We start from the raw sequence: 19086 nt of genomic DNA on the forward strand, positions 1-19086 counted from the left end.
GAGATAATCACAGATAACTTGCATCATAAACTGAATTCAAACCCCAGGAAAAGAAAGAAAAATAAATAAATCACATTAAAGGTTCCCACTACCATCCCAAGCCATACTTAATATTCTTACGGGAATAGAAGCAAGAGGCATTTGAAAGCTTCACAAAACAGACTAAGGAAGACAGACGCGCCTGGTTGTGTAGGAGTAGTAGGAGGAGAGAGTGAGTGCGGTCAGTCAGGCTGCGGCTAGACCAGCAAGGGGGAGAGATGCATTTTTTTATTATCTTCAGGAGTGGGTGTTCCGCTCTGCCTCCCTCACTTGTTCCGCCACAGCCCACCTCCTCATATCTTTTTGCATTTTTTCTTTATCTATTCCCTCCTACTGCTCCTCCTCCTCCTCCTGCTGCTGCTGCTGCTGCTGTTACTCCTCTTCCTTTCCTCCTCCTCCTCCTCCTCATCCTGCCCTCGTCCCCGCCAGGATAAATCGACCGGACGCAGCATCGGTTAATGGCGGTCATCAGTTCGTGTCTTACCCGCTATACTGCTTCACTCGGGTCTCGGGGATTAGAATTGGCTCGCTCGAAAACAATGCTCGACTAGACGGTGGTGGTGACGTCACGCGCCACGACTTCTCTGATTCGTCCGTCGTCGTAATAGTTATCGTTCGTTGTCTTCGTCGTTTTCCTTCATTATCTGCCATTTTTCGTGTTTTCTTGTTTGTATGATTCGCAGTTCATTCATTCTTCTCTTTTTCCTCCTTCTCATCCTCTCCGTTCGTTATCGCTGTTTTCTTCGTCCATCATCTGCCATCTTTCGTCTTTCATAGCTATTATCATTCGCACTTCATCCTGTTTGTTGCTGCTCCTTCTCCTCCTCCTCCTTCTTCCTCCTCCTCCTCCTCCTACTCCACGTCCTCTTCTTCCTCTCCTCGTTATCCTGGCTTAGTATTTTGCACTCTTCTCCTTCCCTTTATGCTACATGGCTTAATATATCATTTATTTTAATATTACCGCGCAGTAACTCAGTCCCTTTCGCCCAGTCGGACAGGCGGAGTAAATCACACGCGCCAAGATTTATACAAGTCATTCACCCGCAACCCGCCATCATAATCCCCCTCGTGATTATTATTGTTATTATTATCATTCCTATTATATCCTGCCCGGGGACCATAAATAAACGCACCACGAGGGAACACTCCAGCATAAATACTGCATTGGTACGTTCCGTTTATTTACATCTTTAACGACCTATCGCCTCCGACAACATGCTAAGGACACCCTCTTATACATATTAACTAACTCGTTACTTCTCCTTCTCCTCTTCTTCCTCCTCCTTCTCCTTCTGCTACTTCTCCATCTCCTCCTTCTCTTCCTCCTCCTACTCCTGCTGCTGCTTCTGTTACGCCTCATTCCCCGACCAGCTGACCTCAAAGCCCCTGGAGGAAAAGAAAGAAAAGGCAGACGGAGGCGCTGCAAGATTAGAGAGAAAGAAAGTAAGGCGCCAATAGGTGTGTGTGTGTGTGTGTGTGTGTGTGTGTGTGTGTGTGTGTGTGTGTGTGTGTGTGTGTAGGTGTATAATAGTCACAGCGAGAGAGAGAGAGAGAGAGAGAGAGAGAGAGAGAGAGAGAGAGAGAGAGAGAGAGAGAGAGAGAGAGAGAGAGAGAGAGTAATTGAAAAGCAAAGACGACCAAGGAAACAAACAATAGCGGGCCTTGAGCTGCGAGATAAAAATAAAAAAAAGAATAGAAAAAGGGAAGTCATCTCGATAATAAAAGGACACACACTAACTCTCTCTCTCTCTCTCTCTCTCTCTCTCTCTCTCTCTCTCTCTCTCTCTCTCAAACCACACCGCAGACAAAGAACACGCGGCCCAAGCACCACCAATACTCTTCCTATGCGGTACCTTCCAGGCAGAGGGGACCTGAGGAAGCACAACGGGAGGTCCCGAGAGAGAGAGAGAGAGAGAGAGAGAGAGAGAGAGAGAGAGAGAGAGAGAGAGAGAGAATCATGAAAAATAACTATTTATTCAAGTAGTAGTAGTAGTAGTAGTAGTAGTAGGAGTAGTTGTAGTAGTAGTAGCAGTAGTAGTAACAATAGTAGTTAGTAATTAAGAGCACTATACACCATCATCATCATCATCATCATCCTCATCATAAAACTGAGAAAATAAATGACAACATTATGATAAACAATAGAAGAAGAAGAAGAAAAGATAAAGAAGAAGAAGGAAAAGAAGAAGAACAACAACAAGAACAAGAACAAGAACAAGAACAAAAAAAAAGAAAAGAAAGAAAAGAGAATAAAGAAACAACAATCTAGTAAAAAAAAAAGTAATACAGGCAGAGAGCGAACATACACATTAATTAGTACTAAGAAAAAAAAAAAAAAACATCATCACCATCAACAACAACAAAAATAATGAAAGACAACACAACACGACACAACACCTCTTCAAGCAGAAACAACCTTGGCACTACCACCACCACCACCACCACCACTAGTCTACAACGAGATGCACCCCTGATCCAGCGTCGGCCATAAAAACACTCTCCTCCTTACGTCCGTCTTTGCATTCCGCTTCCCCCGGGCCTCGTGATGGGGCGCTAGGAAATGTGCATCGGCATTAAAGTGGACACAACCCATTACCCAACACTGTAAAGGCAATCCCATATTACTGTCCAGCGAGGGGGATTGGGACTGCACACACGAGGGGGTCAGAGAGAGAGAGAGAGAGAGAGAGAGAGAGAGAGAGAGAGAGAGAGAGAGAGAGAGAGATATGGTAATTATAGAAAGGATGAGGAATAGGAAATATGCTAGAAGGAAATGATTCAATAATAAATATTTTTTCTATTCCTGAAAACAGAAATAACACACAAGTAAATAGGGAAAGTGAAATAAAAAAAATGCATGCAATAAAATGTATAGTAGAGAAGTTACAATAATACAAAAAAAAGTGAAGACATAACAAAGAACAGAAAGATAAGGGCATATTCAACTACCGAAAATGAAGAATACACTGAAATATTACTCTTTAACAATAAAAAAATGTGAAATTACAGATAAAATGAGATTAAGAAAAAAAAGTGATTTGCTTAAGGTAAAGATTAATATACAATGATAACGATGATGAAGGGAAGGAAGATGGAGGAGGAGATTTGCACTAGAACGAATCGAAGTAAATGAAAGTGAAAAGTTTAGAGGGGAAAAAAAAAGAAGGAGAGCAGGTGAAGGTTTGGGGTTGGAAAGGTGAGAGAGGGAGACACGCGGGAATGAAAACGGGGAATGGGGCGGATGAGGAAATAATTGAGGATGACGAATGACTTGAAAGCAGAGAAAACTGAAAGATAAAAGAGAGAGCGAGAAAGACAAAAATATGGAATCGTCATTAGGTGAAAAAATATTACATACGTGACAAACATGAATGTGAATAAAACTATCAAAAATTACGAACAAGACAAAGAGAAAAAAAACTTCTAAAAATACATTAAAACTGAACAAAATTGAGAAAATTTCACTAAAAAAAAAGTAAATGATGAAAACTAAAGAGTGCAAGAATAGCAATAAAGGAATAAGAAAGAAGAGGAAAAGAAGGAGGAAGAAGACGAAAAGGAGGAGGAGGAGGAGGAGGAGGAGGAGGAGGAGGAGGAGGAGGATGAAGGTCTTCTGGGACACTGTGACAGGGTGTTGGGAGGCGAGGATGTGACAGGGAGAGTATGAGGACACGAGCAGGGAGGGAAAGAGGGAGAGGGAAGGGAGGGAGAGAGAGAGAGGGAAGGTAGGAAGGGGAGGGAGGGAGAGTGAGTGAGTGGGAGGGTGAATGAAAATAGTCCAGAATGGAGGATAAAGCTAATGGGAAAACTAAACTGAAAAGAATATTGCGGCTGTGGGGTCAGTCCGAGAGAGAGAGAGAGAGAGAGAGAGAGAGAGAGAGAGAGAGAGAGAGAGAGAGAGAGAGAGAGAGAGAGAGAGAGAGAGAGAGAGAGAGAGAGAGAGAGAGAGAGAGAGGTGATGAGACGGTGTGAGAGAAGAGACAGAGAGACAGAGAGGGGAGGGAAATGATAGCAGAAGGAGCACTGTGTAGAACAAGAGAGAGAGAGGAGAGGGAGAGGGACTAGCACAGGGAGGCACGGGAGGGGAAGGATGAGAGAAGGAGAGGGAGAGATGGAGAGCGAGGTGAAGGGGTGAGAGAGTGAGGGAAGGGAGGGATGAGGCCCATTAACATTGAGGTGAGGTAGAAGGAGCCTCGTTTGTCTCGCGGGCTAATTAACGGGGCCGTTCAAGGCTTCTCAACCAATTATGAGGTGGTGGACCCGCTGCCGTGTGAACCAATCCTCCTTCTCTCCCCCTAACCTCCACTACCTTTCCCTTTCTCCCATTTCTCCCTATCACTTCTCTTCCCTTTTTCTACTCCCATTTTTCTCATACTTTCATCTTTCTGCTTTTTTTCTTCGTTTTTCATTTTTTGTTTCTTTATTCTCGTCCTGTTTTCTTCCCTTCTCAAAACTCTTATTTCATGTTTTCTCGCGGATTATTATGTCTTATTTTCCTTTTTACCTATCTAGTTTCTCTTTAACTATTCTTGTTTCCTCTGCCTGAGGGAGCAAGACAAAGGAGAGTGTGCGATGGAAAGAAGGAAGGAAGGAAGGAAGGAAGGAAGTAGGGAAGGGAAGGGAAGGTTAAGGAAAGGAAGGAAAGAGGAAGATGACAGGACAAGACGAAGGGAGGAAAGGAGGTGCAGCGGAGAGCAGGAGGGGAAGGAAGAACAAGTTGATAACGCGCTAAGAGGAAATGATGACAAGCATACTATGTTGGGAGATACACGCACGCACGCACACACACACACACACACACACACACACACACACACACACACACGGCCCGGTAGCTCAGTGGTTAGAGCGCTGGCTTCACAAGCCAGAGGACTGGGGTTCGATTCCCCGGGCGGGTGGAGGTATTTGGGTGTGTCTCCTTTCACGTGTAGCCCCTGTTCAGCTAGCAGTGAGTAGGTACGGGATGTAAATCGAGGAGTTGTGACCTTGTTGTCCCGGTGTGTGGTGTGTGCCTGGTCTCAGGCCTATCCGAAGATCGGAAATAATGAGCTCTGAGCTCGTTCCGTAGTGTAACGTCTGGCTGTCTCGTCAGAGACTGCAGCAGATCAAACAGTGAATTACACACACACACACACACACACACACACACACACACACACACACACACACACGAGACGCATATTTCCTCTTTTTCACCTCCTCTCTTCCTCCTCCTTTCTTCCTCTCTCTCTCTCTCTCTCTCTCTCTCTCTCTCTCTCTCTCTCTCTCATTGGCTCACTCTGTTCCTCTTCCTTTGTTTTCTCAGGCACCGTCTGTAGTCTTCAACAAAGCTTGCCTTGCTGTTGCGTGTGGCCTAGTTAGCTTTGTTTCATGACCCTCCCCTCCCCCACACCTCCGGCAGGCAGTACACGCCCTTAGCACTTCTTCCTACCTGCCAGTACTCCTTCCACTCTTACCTGCATTCCCCTTCCTCCCCCCCTCACCTACCCTCTACCTGGGATGATGTTTACAGTCATCACGTCCGCTGAGACACCTGGATCATTACCTGGCGAACCTGAATTCCGTGCACGTATGTGTTTATAATATTTATGGCCTTTTATTGACTAATTGCACAGGTGAGGGAGAGAGTGAGAGTGAGAGGGAGAGGAAGAGGGAGAGGGAGAGGGTTACTGCACACCTTGAATATCGTGGCTTGAGTTGTGAGGGAGAGTGAAGAAAGTTAAATAAATAAGCTGCTCATTTTTGTATTAGATGTACCACCACCACCACCACCACCACCACCACCACCACCACCACTACTACTACTACTACTACTACTACTACTACTACTACTACTGCAACTACTACTATTACTAAGACTACACTTGTGGAATAGCGCAGATGATGGTCTTCTCCCCCACACTTTTGCTCAAGTGTACCTAATGTTGCCGTATGATGTGAGTGGTGTGTTGTATAGGTGTACATGTAAATTAATGTGAGTATTTGTGTAGCTACTAGAAGGGGAGGAGGAGGAGGAGGAGGAGGAGGAGGAGGAGGAGGAGGAGGAGGAGGAGAAGGAGGAGGAGGAAAAGGAGTAGAACATAAGTAGTATATGTGGTGAGGATTTGTTGAGAAATGAGAGAGAGAGAGAGAGAGAGAGAGAGAGAGAGAGAGAGAGAGAGAGAGAGAGAGAGAGAGAGAACGAGGGACAGGTGGACATAAATAATGATGACGCTGAGTCGCCGCGGTAGTACGGGCGAGCCGGGCTGGGGAGAGCAGTGCGGAGGCGGCATTTTCGTCATTCATCTCGATGCTCCCAAGGTTAATAGGCGCCGCGGGATGACTTACGGCTTGTTAAGTATATGTATGGAGAACGGCAGGTAATTATCCACAGCGAGCTCCACCGGGAGGCCACTTGAATGATACATCTTGGAGAGAGTCTTTGTCTATGTCTCTCTCTCTCTCTCTCTCTCTCTCTCTCTCTCTCTCTTGTAATGGAAGCAGTTATTTTTTTCTTTTTTTTCAAAGCACGTGCGCTCTTCCCTTTCTCTACACACACACACACACACACACACACACACACACACACACACACACACACACACACACACACACACACACACACACACACGCACACACACACACACACACACAGACACGCACACACACCAGCTCAACTCTCAGCACCTCATCACAAGTCCTTGACCCAGTAGTGGCCCGGCTTGTCTGTCCTTCATCGCTACACTCACTCACTCACTCACTCAGTCCGTCGTCACGGTCTTTGATAACTCCACTGCCGGGACGCGAAGAGAGAGACACACAGTCAAAAAAAAATTCCGTGGGGAAAACTCAGCGAGACACCTTTGCTGACTGAGCTTCCACTGTTCATTGCCGACAATTTGAAGCCGGGAGCGTCAACACGGCTTTATAGACAGTCTTGTTTACAGTGGTCGGCGTAAGCTCATAAATTGGTATAACACTCCGAGGTCTCTGGCCCGGAAAGACCAAAATGGAAAATGGTCCCTCGTGTGTGTTGGCGAGGCGGCGGCGGCGGCGGCGGCGGCATCGGATGGGGCGGGGGAGAGAGACATGGAGGGAGGAACGAAGAGGGACATGAGACCGAGAAAGCGCCCGACCTAGTTAGTGAGGACGAAAGAGAAAGACCAGACCAGGAAGAAGAGAATGAGATGGAGGTGTACGGAGCAGCGATGTTGGTTCGTAATGGTGGTGAGGTGAGGCGAGGGAAGCAAGGCAGCTGTTGTGAAGAACCACGCCGCGGATTATCCAGGTGTGCAGCTTAACGAGGAGGTGGTGTGGTTGCTACAGCAAAGATGCAGCGGCTTTGGGGGCGACGCCACGCGCATTGCAGAAACAGACCAACCTTAGGCCAGGCCATTGGCGGGCACCAGATGATGAGAGGAGAGAAAGGCAAAGGGAGGAGAGGAAACAAGAGAGATGAACGAAGGAATGGATAAGAGAAAACGGGGGAAGAGATGAAAGGTTAAGAAAGAAAGGATAGGAGAGAAGGGGAGCTAAGAGAAGAAATATAGTAAAAGGGGAAAATGAGATAAAAAAGAGATGAAATAAAGAAGGAACGATAAAAAAGAAAGAGGAACGGAAGGTAAAATATAATAAAGAAGAAAAAATGGAGAAGAAAAGAGATGACTTAAAAGAAAACGAGAGGAAAGAGATGACAGGAAAGTAAAAGAAAAGAAAAAAAAAAAAAATCGCATCCGCCGCAATGGAAGGATGTCCTGAGCAGCAGACCACAGTGTGCCGCGGCTCCTTAACATATGTTACACTAATGACCCTTATTAACAAGGCACACAGATGTCCGCGGAGGTGAACATTGGCGCTACATGAGACTGGCGGGATAAGTGAGGTGTGTGTTAAACCCGCCTCCTGCTGCTGCTTTTCCTGCCTCCCCACTACTCCTCTTCACCTCCTTCGACTCCTATCTCCACATGCTTGCTTTTCTCAATCCTCCTCCACTTCCTTTTCCCCCTTGAATTTCTTTCTCCTATTCCTTCTTTCATCTCCTACCCCTCTTTTCCCATCACTTCACTTCATACCACCTCCTCATCTTTTTCTTCTCCTACCTCCTTCTCCTCCTTCGTCTCCTCTTCCTCCTCCTCCTCCTTCTCCTCCTCCCTCCAGAAACACGTGGTCACTTCTACCTTGAGGAGATGGAGCAATTGTCTCACGTCCATCTGGAGGAAGAGAGGAATAAGGTATTGCTCAGCTGGCCAACTCAAAAACTTAGGTACATCTTCACCACAAATAATAAATAACTCACCCGAACTTAAAATTTACATCCTCCCCACAAATAATTGCAAGAAAATAGCACTTCTGAACCGGACCTGTGTAATTCAGCTTAACACGTAAATGAAAAAAAAAAAAAATAGTATAAGATAAATACGCCATGTGTAAGGGACAAGATTAACTCGCCATTAATTTTGTGCATCTGTGTGCTAGAATTAAGACATCTCTCCAACGTAACTTGTAGAGACGATATGTGAAAGATTGTTACAAAATTGATAACATAAAAAGGTCTAAATATTTAACTGTGTTTTGAGAGTTAATGGCGTTTAAAATATAAGCTGTGAACACATGAGCTAATGACAGAAGCTTCAGGTGTTGGTATTCACATAATGTATATGTGAAAGTAAAAGTTGTATCATGCGAAGGCCTCAGTTCAGTGAACAAGTCTGAGTGATAATTACGTTCAAAATACAAGAACTAATGAAGGAAAAGTAAGTAATAATCAAATAAACAAATCATGCATTTCAATGACAGAGCGATCATTGTCCTTCCACGCTTAAAAGTAAAGCAGGATTGTAGTGAAGTGGCTGTAGAACATAAGAACTAATGACCAGAGTTTCAGTAGCAGTCCAACACATGCTCACAAAATAAGAACCCAAGAAATTTCCTGTCGTTTGAAAGATATTTTTTTTCCTTTTTTCTCTTTTACCAATGAATGCTTAAGTACGTACAGTTCGACGGTAAATACGTCCAGAGCACAAGAAAAAGCGAAAACAATAACAAACACAGCAAAATAAACAACATAAAATAAGCATGACCCGTGAAATTTATTGCTGACGTCGAAAAGAAGAACAAAAGTTTAAACCAGTGAAAGCTTAAGTGCGTACACACATTCTGACGGTAAGTGTGCTCAGAATACGAGAATAACTAATGACCAGTGTAGTGGAAATAAACAAGTTGCAAAATAAACAAACCCACGGAATTTCCTGCTGCGGTCTAATAACACAGTGAGGGTGATTACTACCAGCCATTCATTATTCTGAGAAGGACGTGCATACAGTAGTCACTCCTCAAGCACTTCCTCGCCTGGCCGCACCCACAACAGGTAGGCTGACCGGGTCACCCTCTCAGCGGGGTGGCGTGACCTCTGGCTGCTGCAGGTGACAGGTGAGGCCACGAGTGCTCAGTCCAATAGTGTCTTGTTTCTATGGCTACACACCTTTACACCTCCCACGCCTCCCGCTCACCGCGTTGCCAATCTCGCGCATCGATACATCGCCGCAGCCACGCTCAGGAAGTAATGAGTGATAAATGGTGCCGCGAGAGTCTTCTGTTTACTCGTCTTCAAGTCTCGGAGCAGCAAGTCATCTAGGCGAGGTTAGTTAAACAGAGGAAATGAGAAACAGAGAAGGTGTTTGTGCGTGCGTGCGTGTGTGTGTGTGTGTGTGTGTGTGTGTGTGTGTGTGTGTGTGTGTGTGTGTGTGTTGGTGGGTGTGTGGATTGGTGGGTTTGAGTGCTTGGTACACAGTTCATAATGCGCCTCTGTTTACTCAGCCATATGTTTTGCAGGTAAATTCACTGGGCCGTATCATTATCCCAAGTAATGATATGCCAACACGCTGACAGATACTAACACGTATGCATTTCAACGCGACAACAAAGCGGTGTAAATTATACACGCATGGACGCGAATGTCATGCAGGGCTTCTGGTGAGTCTTGACTGTGAGAGGAGCGGGTGCGGGGACAGGGTCAGAGGTCAAGGAAAAGAGCAGGAGGAGGAGGGGAAAGAAGGAGGTGGATATACTGGGAAGGAAGTAGTGAGGCAACTACAGGCCGGGTAGGTGGCAGGGCGGGGCGGGAGGGGGAGGGGTTGATGGTATTACAGAAAAGAAGTGCAAAGGAGCCGAGAGAGAGGAACGAATGGCAATGGGGCAACGCGAGATGGGAAGAAGAGAAAGAGAGAGATATCTAAGGGAATGTGAAGGGAGGGAGAGGGGAGCAGTGAGGGGGGAGAAGAGAAGAGAAAGAGCAGTGCCGGAGATGACCACATCGCGGCATCACTTCTGCTCCTTCCCGGAAAAGCCGACGGCATTATAAAAACATCAGCAGGTCATCATTGTGGGCGGAACGAGGCGTGTAATAAAGCGAGAAGGGCCAGTAATCCCAAGATGGCCGCCGCCCTGCCCAGTAACTCTGGCAATGGCCGCCAGGGGGACAGTTATGGCGCCATTCCCTCCGTCACGTCGCGGTCTGCGCTAACAAAATTCGCATAAATATGCCGTTGTCCAGCGATTAGGTTCCGAGTTATGGCGCGTGTTTATTTGTACGGATGAATTGTACGGACTGAGGGGCTCCTGGAGGAGGAAATCTGGGGACATGCTGCTGACTTGCGGCTCAGGCGGCCCCGTTGGCCCTGCTGGCCCCGATGGCCCGGCCACTGCGGCCGCGAGGCACGAGGGGAAAAAAGCTTTGTCTGGCAGGCGAGGATTATTTACCTCCAGGGGCCGCGGTGCACCTCGGGATTACGGCGCCAAGGCGGTGCGGAGGATTCAGGTGTGGCTTATCAAACTGCCCGTAAGACCCTCATGCTGCTGCTTCTTATTCATTCTTATTCTCTTGGTCCCTTCCCCTCCTCCTCCACTTCCTCTTCCTTCTCATCCTCCTCATGCATCTAATTCATTTTTACTCCCTCATAATTCTGATCCTTTTCTTGTCCGTTCTTCTTCCTCCTCCTTCTCTTTGGGCTTTTATTTCATTATCCTTCTTTTCTTTGCCTTGGTCCGCGGCGGCAACACACACACGAGCAACGAGGAAAATGAAACTATGACACAATGAAACTACGAAGATGCGATGCTGTGCTAGAAGAAGAACAGTGACAGAGGAAAGGAAGAGAGGAGAACGACCAAACAGGACGGAGAGATGAAGGGATGGGAAGGCAGATAGAGTGAGGAGGGGGGAAGGGAAGGATGACAAAGGAATGGAGGGATAATGCACATGACAAGTGGTGAAGAAATAATAAATAGCCAAGAGGAGAGGGCACGGGAAGAAAGGCAAAGAAAGGGAGGGAGGTGATAAGACGAGAGAGAGAGAGAGAGAGAGAGAGAGAGAGAGAGAGAGAGAGAGAGAGAGAGAGAGAGAGAGAGAGAGAGAGAGAGAGAGAGAGAGAGAGAGAGAGGAAAGAGGAGCCCACTCATGAATTAAGACACACTCGATACAATTCGCCACGTGTTCATTTCTTACCACAACCACCGCAAAACTCTCCCTCCAATCGTGGCTTCCTCGCAGGTTCATTTGTAACAATTAATGGTCATTTTTACTAAACGTCCGCTCGATTAGAGTTGCGTGATGAATTATAGACCTCGTGTGCTATAATTAAGCCTCACCGTCGACTCAGGAGCTAATTTGTCCCTCCGTTACCAAGACATAAGCACTAAGTAACGACCCACAATAGCTTCCCTGGAGAGCCAAGAGAGAGAGAGAGAGAGAGAGAGAGAGAGAGAGAGAGAGAGAGAGAGAGAGAGAGAGAGAGAGAGAGCTGCTGGTGGGCCACTACAGACGGGGAAAGAGAGACGGGTGTGGAGAGATGGTGGTGGCGTGGTGGCAGTTCTCAAGACGGGGGTTGAGGGAGAGTGAGGGAGTGAGAGAGTGAGAGAAGGAGGGGGTGAGGAATGGAGGTGACTATACATGAAGCGATGAGTGCCGGTGGTAGAAAAGGAAGGAGAAAAATGTTTGTGATTGTTACGGAATAGATTGAGGAAGAGGAAAAGGAGGAGGAGGAGGAGGAGGAGGAGGAGGAAGCGAGGACAGAGTATATTTCCTTTGTCCTGTCTTTATCTTCTTTTATCTTCTTTCTTTCTTGGCACCCCGTCCCCCACACTACAACAAGAGAGAGAGAGAGAGAGAGAGAGAGAGAGAGAGAGAGAGAGAGAGAGAGAGAGAGAGAGAGAGAGAGAGAGAGAGAGAGAAAGTAGGGCGTGTTCAGTGTAAGAAATAAAGCACAGGATGAGGGTAAGGAGAGGGCAGTTGGGAGGGAGGAGCTCGGCGTGTCACCCTTCACTTCATTGAGTATTAATGAGCCAAACCTCCCCGCTGCGGCAGTTGGCGAGGCAGTGCAATGCTACCGTGGGTGAAAAGAGGAGCAGCAGGTAACTTCCATACAGCAACCCGGAAAAAAAAAGAAGTGGAGCAGCAGGTGACTTCCATACAGCAAGCCGGAGGAAAGAACCTAGGTGATTAATATTAAGCAACGTAAAATGAAAAAAAATGTGTTGGAATCTGTATCGAAATATGTAAACCTTAGAAATGTGAAAATGACTTGAAAACAACACATTCTTTAGACTTAAGAATCACAAAAATACTAAAAAGTCATGAATTAAATTTATGAGAAAAAACTCGTCATAGTTTTGTTTTTAATTTAGAGATACAGCGTTAATAGTTCCACGCCACGCCATCCACGCCACGCTATCCACGCAGTCGACCGGGGCGTTGATTATAACACCCTCTTCCCCTGGCTGACTCCATCCTCGAGTGACGGCGCCGTCGATAGAGCCGCCGCCAGTGCCACCAGTGCCGGTTTCAATAATGGGCGACTTGGGGGCTGTTTGATCGGACACTCGTCGTCGTCGGGTCAAAATATATCGCTCACTGTTCAGTAAAATTATACCGGAATACTCGCGGCGTGCCTGCTGAACGCTGTGCTGCTATCCTGGACGCGGCTCAGTTAACACGAGGACACGGAGGATCGGGTCTTTATTTGCACCTTCTTCCAGCAGGTTCAGATCCGGCGGCGTTGCTCTCACGCGACGCCGTTGTGACCACTACGAGCATTGCTGGGAGTGTTGGTGTGATGCTGTGCCGCTGGTCCGAGGCTGCTGTGCAATGAATAACATCTCTGCAGATCGAGGCTTTGGAGGGAATAACACAAGATAGATAACACACATAAGTGGCTTTCGGGAGAACACTCCATCACCTCATGTAGATCCGTTCCAGTGTGTTTTTTGTCGGCCGTGGTGTTTTGTGATGTTTCTCAGAGCAAAACAGAGTGGGGAGGCAAGTTGTGATGGTCTGTGATGGTCAGTGATAATATAATGTAAAATAACTACGATATGACCAAGCCAAGGCAACGTAACACCTACTAAGGCCACAGGAAGAAGGGGAAGGAGGAGGAGGAGGAGGAGGAGAACAAGGCACCTTATAAATATCGAGACACACTATTTATGACTTTTGGCGCGAGGAAACTTTCTACATAGCACCGCATCTGCACCAACACCACCACCATATTCACTACCACCACTGCCACTACTACCATCACCATCATTGTTCTTCCTACCATCACCATTATCATCATTCTTGTTACTGTTTGTTTGAGTACCACCACCATTGTCACCCCCACCACCACCACACAAGGGAACATGATAGGTAAGCACTAGGTCTTCTCCCTTCTCTCTCTCTCTATTCGCAGCACTCCCTCGCTTCCCATTATTATCCATTTTCCTCACATTTCTCCTACTTCTCTCTCTCTCTCTCTCTCTCTCTCTCTCTCTCTCTCTCTCTCTTTCGTCACTAATTTCTGCCTTAATCACTATTTAATTATATTTTTTTCACCTCATAATTCTTTCTTTTTCCCTTCCCTTCTTACTTTTCTCGTTCTTCCATATATCTTCTTCCTTTTCTTCTCTTTGCTCCCGCACTTCCTTCTCTTCGTCCTCATCTCTTTCCTTACACCTTCAATCCACCCACCATTTACACTTCCCTCCTCCTCTTCCTACAACCATCTCCTTTTCCTTTTCCTGGTTTCAATCTGCTTTCTTCCAATCCTTCTCCTTCATCTTGCGCTCCGTTCCCATCCTTTCCCTTCCACCTTCAATCTATCCACCCCTTTTCACTTCCGTCCTTCCTTTCTCCATAACCACCACCTCCTTTTCCCCTTCCTGCTGCTACTCGTCCCCCTCGCCCCATCACTGCTCCTGGTGACTGACCACAACACGGATGATGGCGGACGTTCCTCACCCTCCCCTGATGGCCAGGCTCACTCAGAATTGTACACATCCATCCTCCTTATATTTCAAACTTCCCCAGAGCCGCCCTCCATGCTTCGGGGGTGACGGGGGAGGCTGGGAGGGCGACACAGGCGGGTGGAAGGGAGGGGAGGAAGAGGAGGAAGTGGGCTGCGGACGCCTCACTTTCCCGTTGCGTCTGACGATCCCAAAGCGAAGTGGACTGGTGCTCAAGCGGGGGCCGTTTGCTTGTTTCCTCCGCGTCCTTGTTCCTGGTGGTGGAGTGTACAGTGTGTGCAGGTGGTGTGTGGTCTCCCTGGAGCTAGTGCTTCGCGTGAGTGTGGGGGAGGTTTGTTGATGTTGCACTGTTGGTTTCTTGGCGCTGGTCAAGATTCGCATTGTCTGTTCCCTGTTCTTCTTCTTCTCGTGTGTGTGTGTGTGTGTGTGTGTGTGTGTGTGCTTGTAATGTAGTAGCTTGTGATGCTGGATAGTTAATCGAAGTAACAGTAGTAGTGATACCAGTAGAAGTATAGCAGTAGGAAGATTAGTAGCACGTGTAGCAATGGTAGTCGCAGTTATTGTAGTCATAGTCGTAATCGCAGCAGCAGCAGCAGCAACAGCAGCAGCAGCAGCAGCAGCAGCAGCAGCAGCAGCAGCAGCAGCAGCAGCAGCAGCAGCAGCAGCAGCAGCAGCAGCAGCAGCAGCAGCAGCAGCAGTGCAGTAGTAGTAGTAGTAGTAGTAGTAGTAGTAGTAGTAGTAGTAGTAGTAGTAGTAGTAGTAGTAGTAGTAGTAGTAGTAGTGGCTACAATGATATGGGAGCAGCGGGACGTTGGAAACATGGCCAGATTGAAGATAATTGATGAAGTGGCGCTTGTGTCGAGATGTCTCTATGGGAGGCTTTTGCGGTGGCTGGCTGTGGTGCGGCATTAGTGGCGACTGTAGTGGCTATACACGGCTGCTGTAATAACCTGAGACTGTATTTTAAAACACTTCAACGTCGCATCTCAACTAAATTCCAAAGACCTTAGTAGAAGTTACACGGGTTTTCCAGAAAGTTTTATACGGTTGAAGTGACAAATTAACAGGACTAGTACTTGATTAAAAGGAAAAATACTTGAAAAATTGGTTAAACATATCTATAGCGTTAGAAAATTGTCGTGGTGAGAGGGCCAAGAGCTTTTAAATACAGGTCCTGATCCGCCACGTCTGTCAAAGGTGGGCTGAAGGCCTCTCGAAATCTTTTGCAGTACGGGAGCGGCAAGCATGTTAAGGGCAACGAGTGTAGAGGTGAACATGAACCCAAAGCAGACCTCACAACAAAATTAATGCCGCTCGCAACATGACCCGTGGGAAGGATTACGGTGCCGATGAGGCGCGCTGAGGCTCACGGAGGGAAAAATATGTAGGGTATAGAGGACACGAACGCTGATGTATAGGCATGGTTACACACACACACACACACACACACACACACACAACGTAAACCATGAATTACACCAATTAGTAACAGTAGTAATTAAAATGAACAACACATAACTACTGAACATGAAGCCAAAATCACGAAAGAGTATTTATCATGATACACTTCAACGCAACATCACTCCAAGTACACACGTAAGTGAACACCTGGAAACTCAATGGACTGACTGGCGATCGGCACACTTTCCATCCACACATCTGGTCAGGCGGCAGCGGAGTAGTAGTCATAGGAGGAGGAGGAGGAGGAGGAGGAGGAGGAGGAGGAGGAGGAGGAGGAGGAGGAGGAGGAGGAGGAGGAGGAAGGGGAGGAGGAGGAAGAACGCACCTAGGAAAAGACCCTTTACTCTCCGCGGGTATGAATCGTCTTCTCGCGTCGGACATAAAGCCCACAACCACCCATAACAACCGTCCGCTGCGGTGCTTCGGTAGGCCCGCTCGCCCCTTCCAATTTATTCTCATTCTTCTGGCCCTTCCGAGTGAAATTCAGCAGCCGAAGTGAGCGTGCATGTAAATAAGAAGGAGAGTAATAACGGACACTGAATAATTCATTGCAAGGCACAGAGCGGAAGGGAGGAGTGATGTGTCCGCCATCTGACATAAAACGGACACTCTAGTTGGCTGAGTGAATACGTACAGGTGTGTGTGTGTGTGTGTGTGTGTGTGTGTGTGTGTGTGTGTGTGTGTGTGTGTGTGTGTATTCAGACGGGGCACAGCAGCTGCAGCAGAAGTAGCAACACCTGGACCAGAAGCAGTAATAGAATCAGCAGGAGTAGACGCAAAGACAACAGAGCCAGCACGGTGCGAGCAGTAAGAGGCGAGGGAGAGGAGGAGGAAGAGGAAGAAGGGGAGGAAGAACAGGTGGGAGGGGGGGTGGGATGGCGCGGCAAGGGAGAAGAGGCGATAAGAGGCGTAAGTTAAGGTAAATATGCGACGGGATAAATATAAGAAAACCAAGTAAAACGCATCACATCAGAGATAAAAACAAAAACAAAAACAAATAAAGTAAACAGCGCGACAATACAAGCATATTCCGGAGACACCGACAGAGGCAGCGAGATAAAAGGAGACAAGACTCGAATAAAGCATCTCTGAGGAGGAGGAGGATGAGGAGGAGGAGGAGGAGGAGGAGGAGGAGGAGGAGGAGGAGGAGGAGGAGGAGGAAGGAGGAAGGAATAGTAAGAGGAAGAGGAAGAGGAATAGTAGGAGGAAGATGAGATGGAAGAACAGGAGTATTGAATAACATCAGCAGCATCACTTGCAAGAACATCAGCAGCAGCATCAGCAGGAGGAGCAGCAGCAGTCCCCGGTGCTGGTGCTGCCGCTTTATGCATGAGCCTCAACTGATGAGTTTGGTGGCGGCCGTTTCTCCGCCCTCTTAAGTCCTTCCGATGGCTCCCCGATAGTTTATAACGCCCCACCTTTATCAATCTTCTTGCCTCTAATATCCATCGCCACTAAATATTTATATCCTCTTCTTCCTCCCCCATTCCGAGCGGCACCGAGCGAGTAAATCTACCAGATTATTATTCTTGGGTGCCTCGTCCAATCAGCTGCCGATGACCACTGGACGCCTTAGAACTGACCAATCGGAACACGGCATTCTTTTACCCGCGCTTTTTGCTCGTCATTCTTTGTTCATCGATTCCGCCAAAAGCCTCATATCCGCAGCCTCCTCCTGCATTTAAATAAAGGAAGGAGGAGGAGGAGGAGGAGGAGGAGGAGGAGGAGGAGGAGGAGGAGGAGGAGGAGGAAGAACAGGAGAAGAAGCAGGAGAAGGAGGAGGAGGAGGAGGAGGAGGTGGAGGAGGAGAGGGAGGGGCAGGGACAGGGACGACTTTTCACGTGTGCAAGGGGCGGAATATCAGCTCCGAAATCGTGGTCTTGGTCCCCGCCACCAGGGGGATAAAGAAGAGTTATCTAGAATATTCAGCATGTATCGCGGCAAGCTGGAGAGCCCATGATTTCCATTATCACCGCGGGGCGTTTGGGAATTGAGAGAACGGCGCGACCAAATGTTTAGCAATAATTTTCAATCTCCTTCCTGTGTGCGGTCAGCCTGACAGTCGGCCACACAATAATACAGTGAAATATATGTGCTGGGTTTCCAACGGGCATTATTTTGATTGCGGTACAGATCCAACATTTGCATGGCGTTTCGAAACTGCTGCTTATGTAGAAGCTGACGAGGAGGGAGCGGCCGCGGGAAGGTACATACTGGGAATGGAATAATCCAGTGTGGAATTGAATTGATGTGGTTGTCCGTCCTGTGACTTGAAATATCTACTACCACAGTATTGTAATACCGGCAAGGAGGAGGAGGAGGAGGAGGAGGAGGAGGAGGAGGAGGAGGAGGAGGAGGAGGAGGAGGAGGAGGACGAAGAAGACATAGAACATGGACGACGAGGATGAGAATGAAGGTGAAGAAGAGAAAAAATAATGGAAGGATTAAAAAGGAGGAGGACGAGGAGGAAGAGAGCTGGGCACGATGGTAAAGAGACGAAAAATGAGGAGGAAGATGAGCGGATGACAATAACAAAGACACGGCGACGATGGCGATAATAATGAAGATAAACATGAGGAAGAAGAAAAACATAAAAGCAAAAGGAAGAGGGGGAGACAACAAGAACAACGAAGAGAACAAAGAGGAGAACAATGGCCTTGACACACACACACACACACACACACAAACACACACACACACAAACACGCACACAATGTCCCTCGTAGTGTGAATGACGCAGCGGGCAGGTAAATTCGGCACACCTGCTTCCCTGGATGAGCTTGGCGGCGCGAAGACTAAAAAGAAAGATGAGCCAACAATCACACATTCTCCTGCAAACGCCTGCCGCTCGCTGCTGCTGCTGCTGCTGCTGCCTGCTGCTGCTGCTGCTCCTGCCAACTGAGAGCAAATTCCACGAGCAATTCCTTCCAATTATAAGACTGACAATGAAGAAGAAACTGAATAAACACATTTCCTCTTCCTCCAAGTAATCTAGACGAGTAAACACTTCACGCAGCATCATGTAACTTGCGCTGCATTGTTACACGTGACAACTACATAGGAAATCTCTCATTAAGCTTTGAAGTAATACGTAATTTCTTCGTCACTTACTTAAGATATAGACAAATCTACCTCTTTGCGAATATCTACTAGAGGAAAATCACTCACACAACACGTTTATTAGAGAGATGAAGATAGAGATCGGTAAACAAGGTATATATTTCATGCAAGAACGTGTTGGCTTGACGGATTCTTCAAGCTATCCTTATTTAAAACCGCAAGAAGCTGCCAAACACCAAACGTTGCATATGGTGCAGTCAACAAAGGGAG

The 19086-nt window shown here is 47.3% G+C and overlaps 1 protein-coding gene across 7 annotated transcripts in view; it reads right to left on the reverse strand.

Annotated features, from left to right (window-relative positions):
- The window catches only part of LOC123518647 (POU domain, class 6, transcription factor 1-like), a 432516-nt gene that overhangs the window by 197651 nt on the left and 215779 nt on the right, over positions 1-19086 (reverse strand). For 5 of the 7 annotated variants that reach the window (XM_045279576.1, XM_045279573.1, XM_045279572.1 and 2 more), the window contains exon 3: positions 8196-8228. The exons of the other annotated variants lie outside the window; for them this stretch is intronic. In XM_045279576.1, the coding sequence (XP_045135511.1) occupies positions 8196-8228 (33 nt within the window). The remainder of the gene's footprint in view (positions 1-8195; positions 8229-19086) is intronic. 7 annotated transcript variants of the gene reach the window in all.

Source organism: Portunus trituberculatus, chromosome 44 (assembly GCF_017591435.1).
Source record: "Portunus trituberculatus isolate SZX2019 chromosome 44, ASM1759143v1, whole genome shotgun sequence".
NCBI classification, from domain to species: Eukaryota; Metazoa; Arthropoda; class Malacostraca; order Decapoda; family Portunidae; genus Portunus; species Portunus trituberculatus.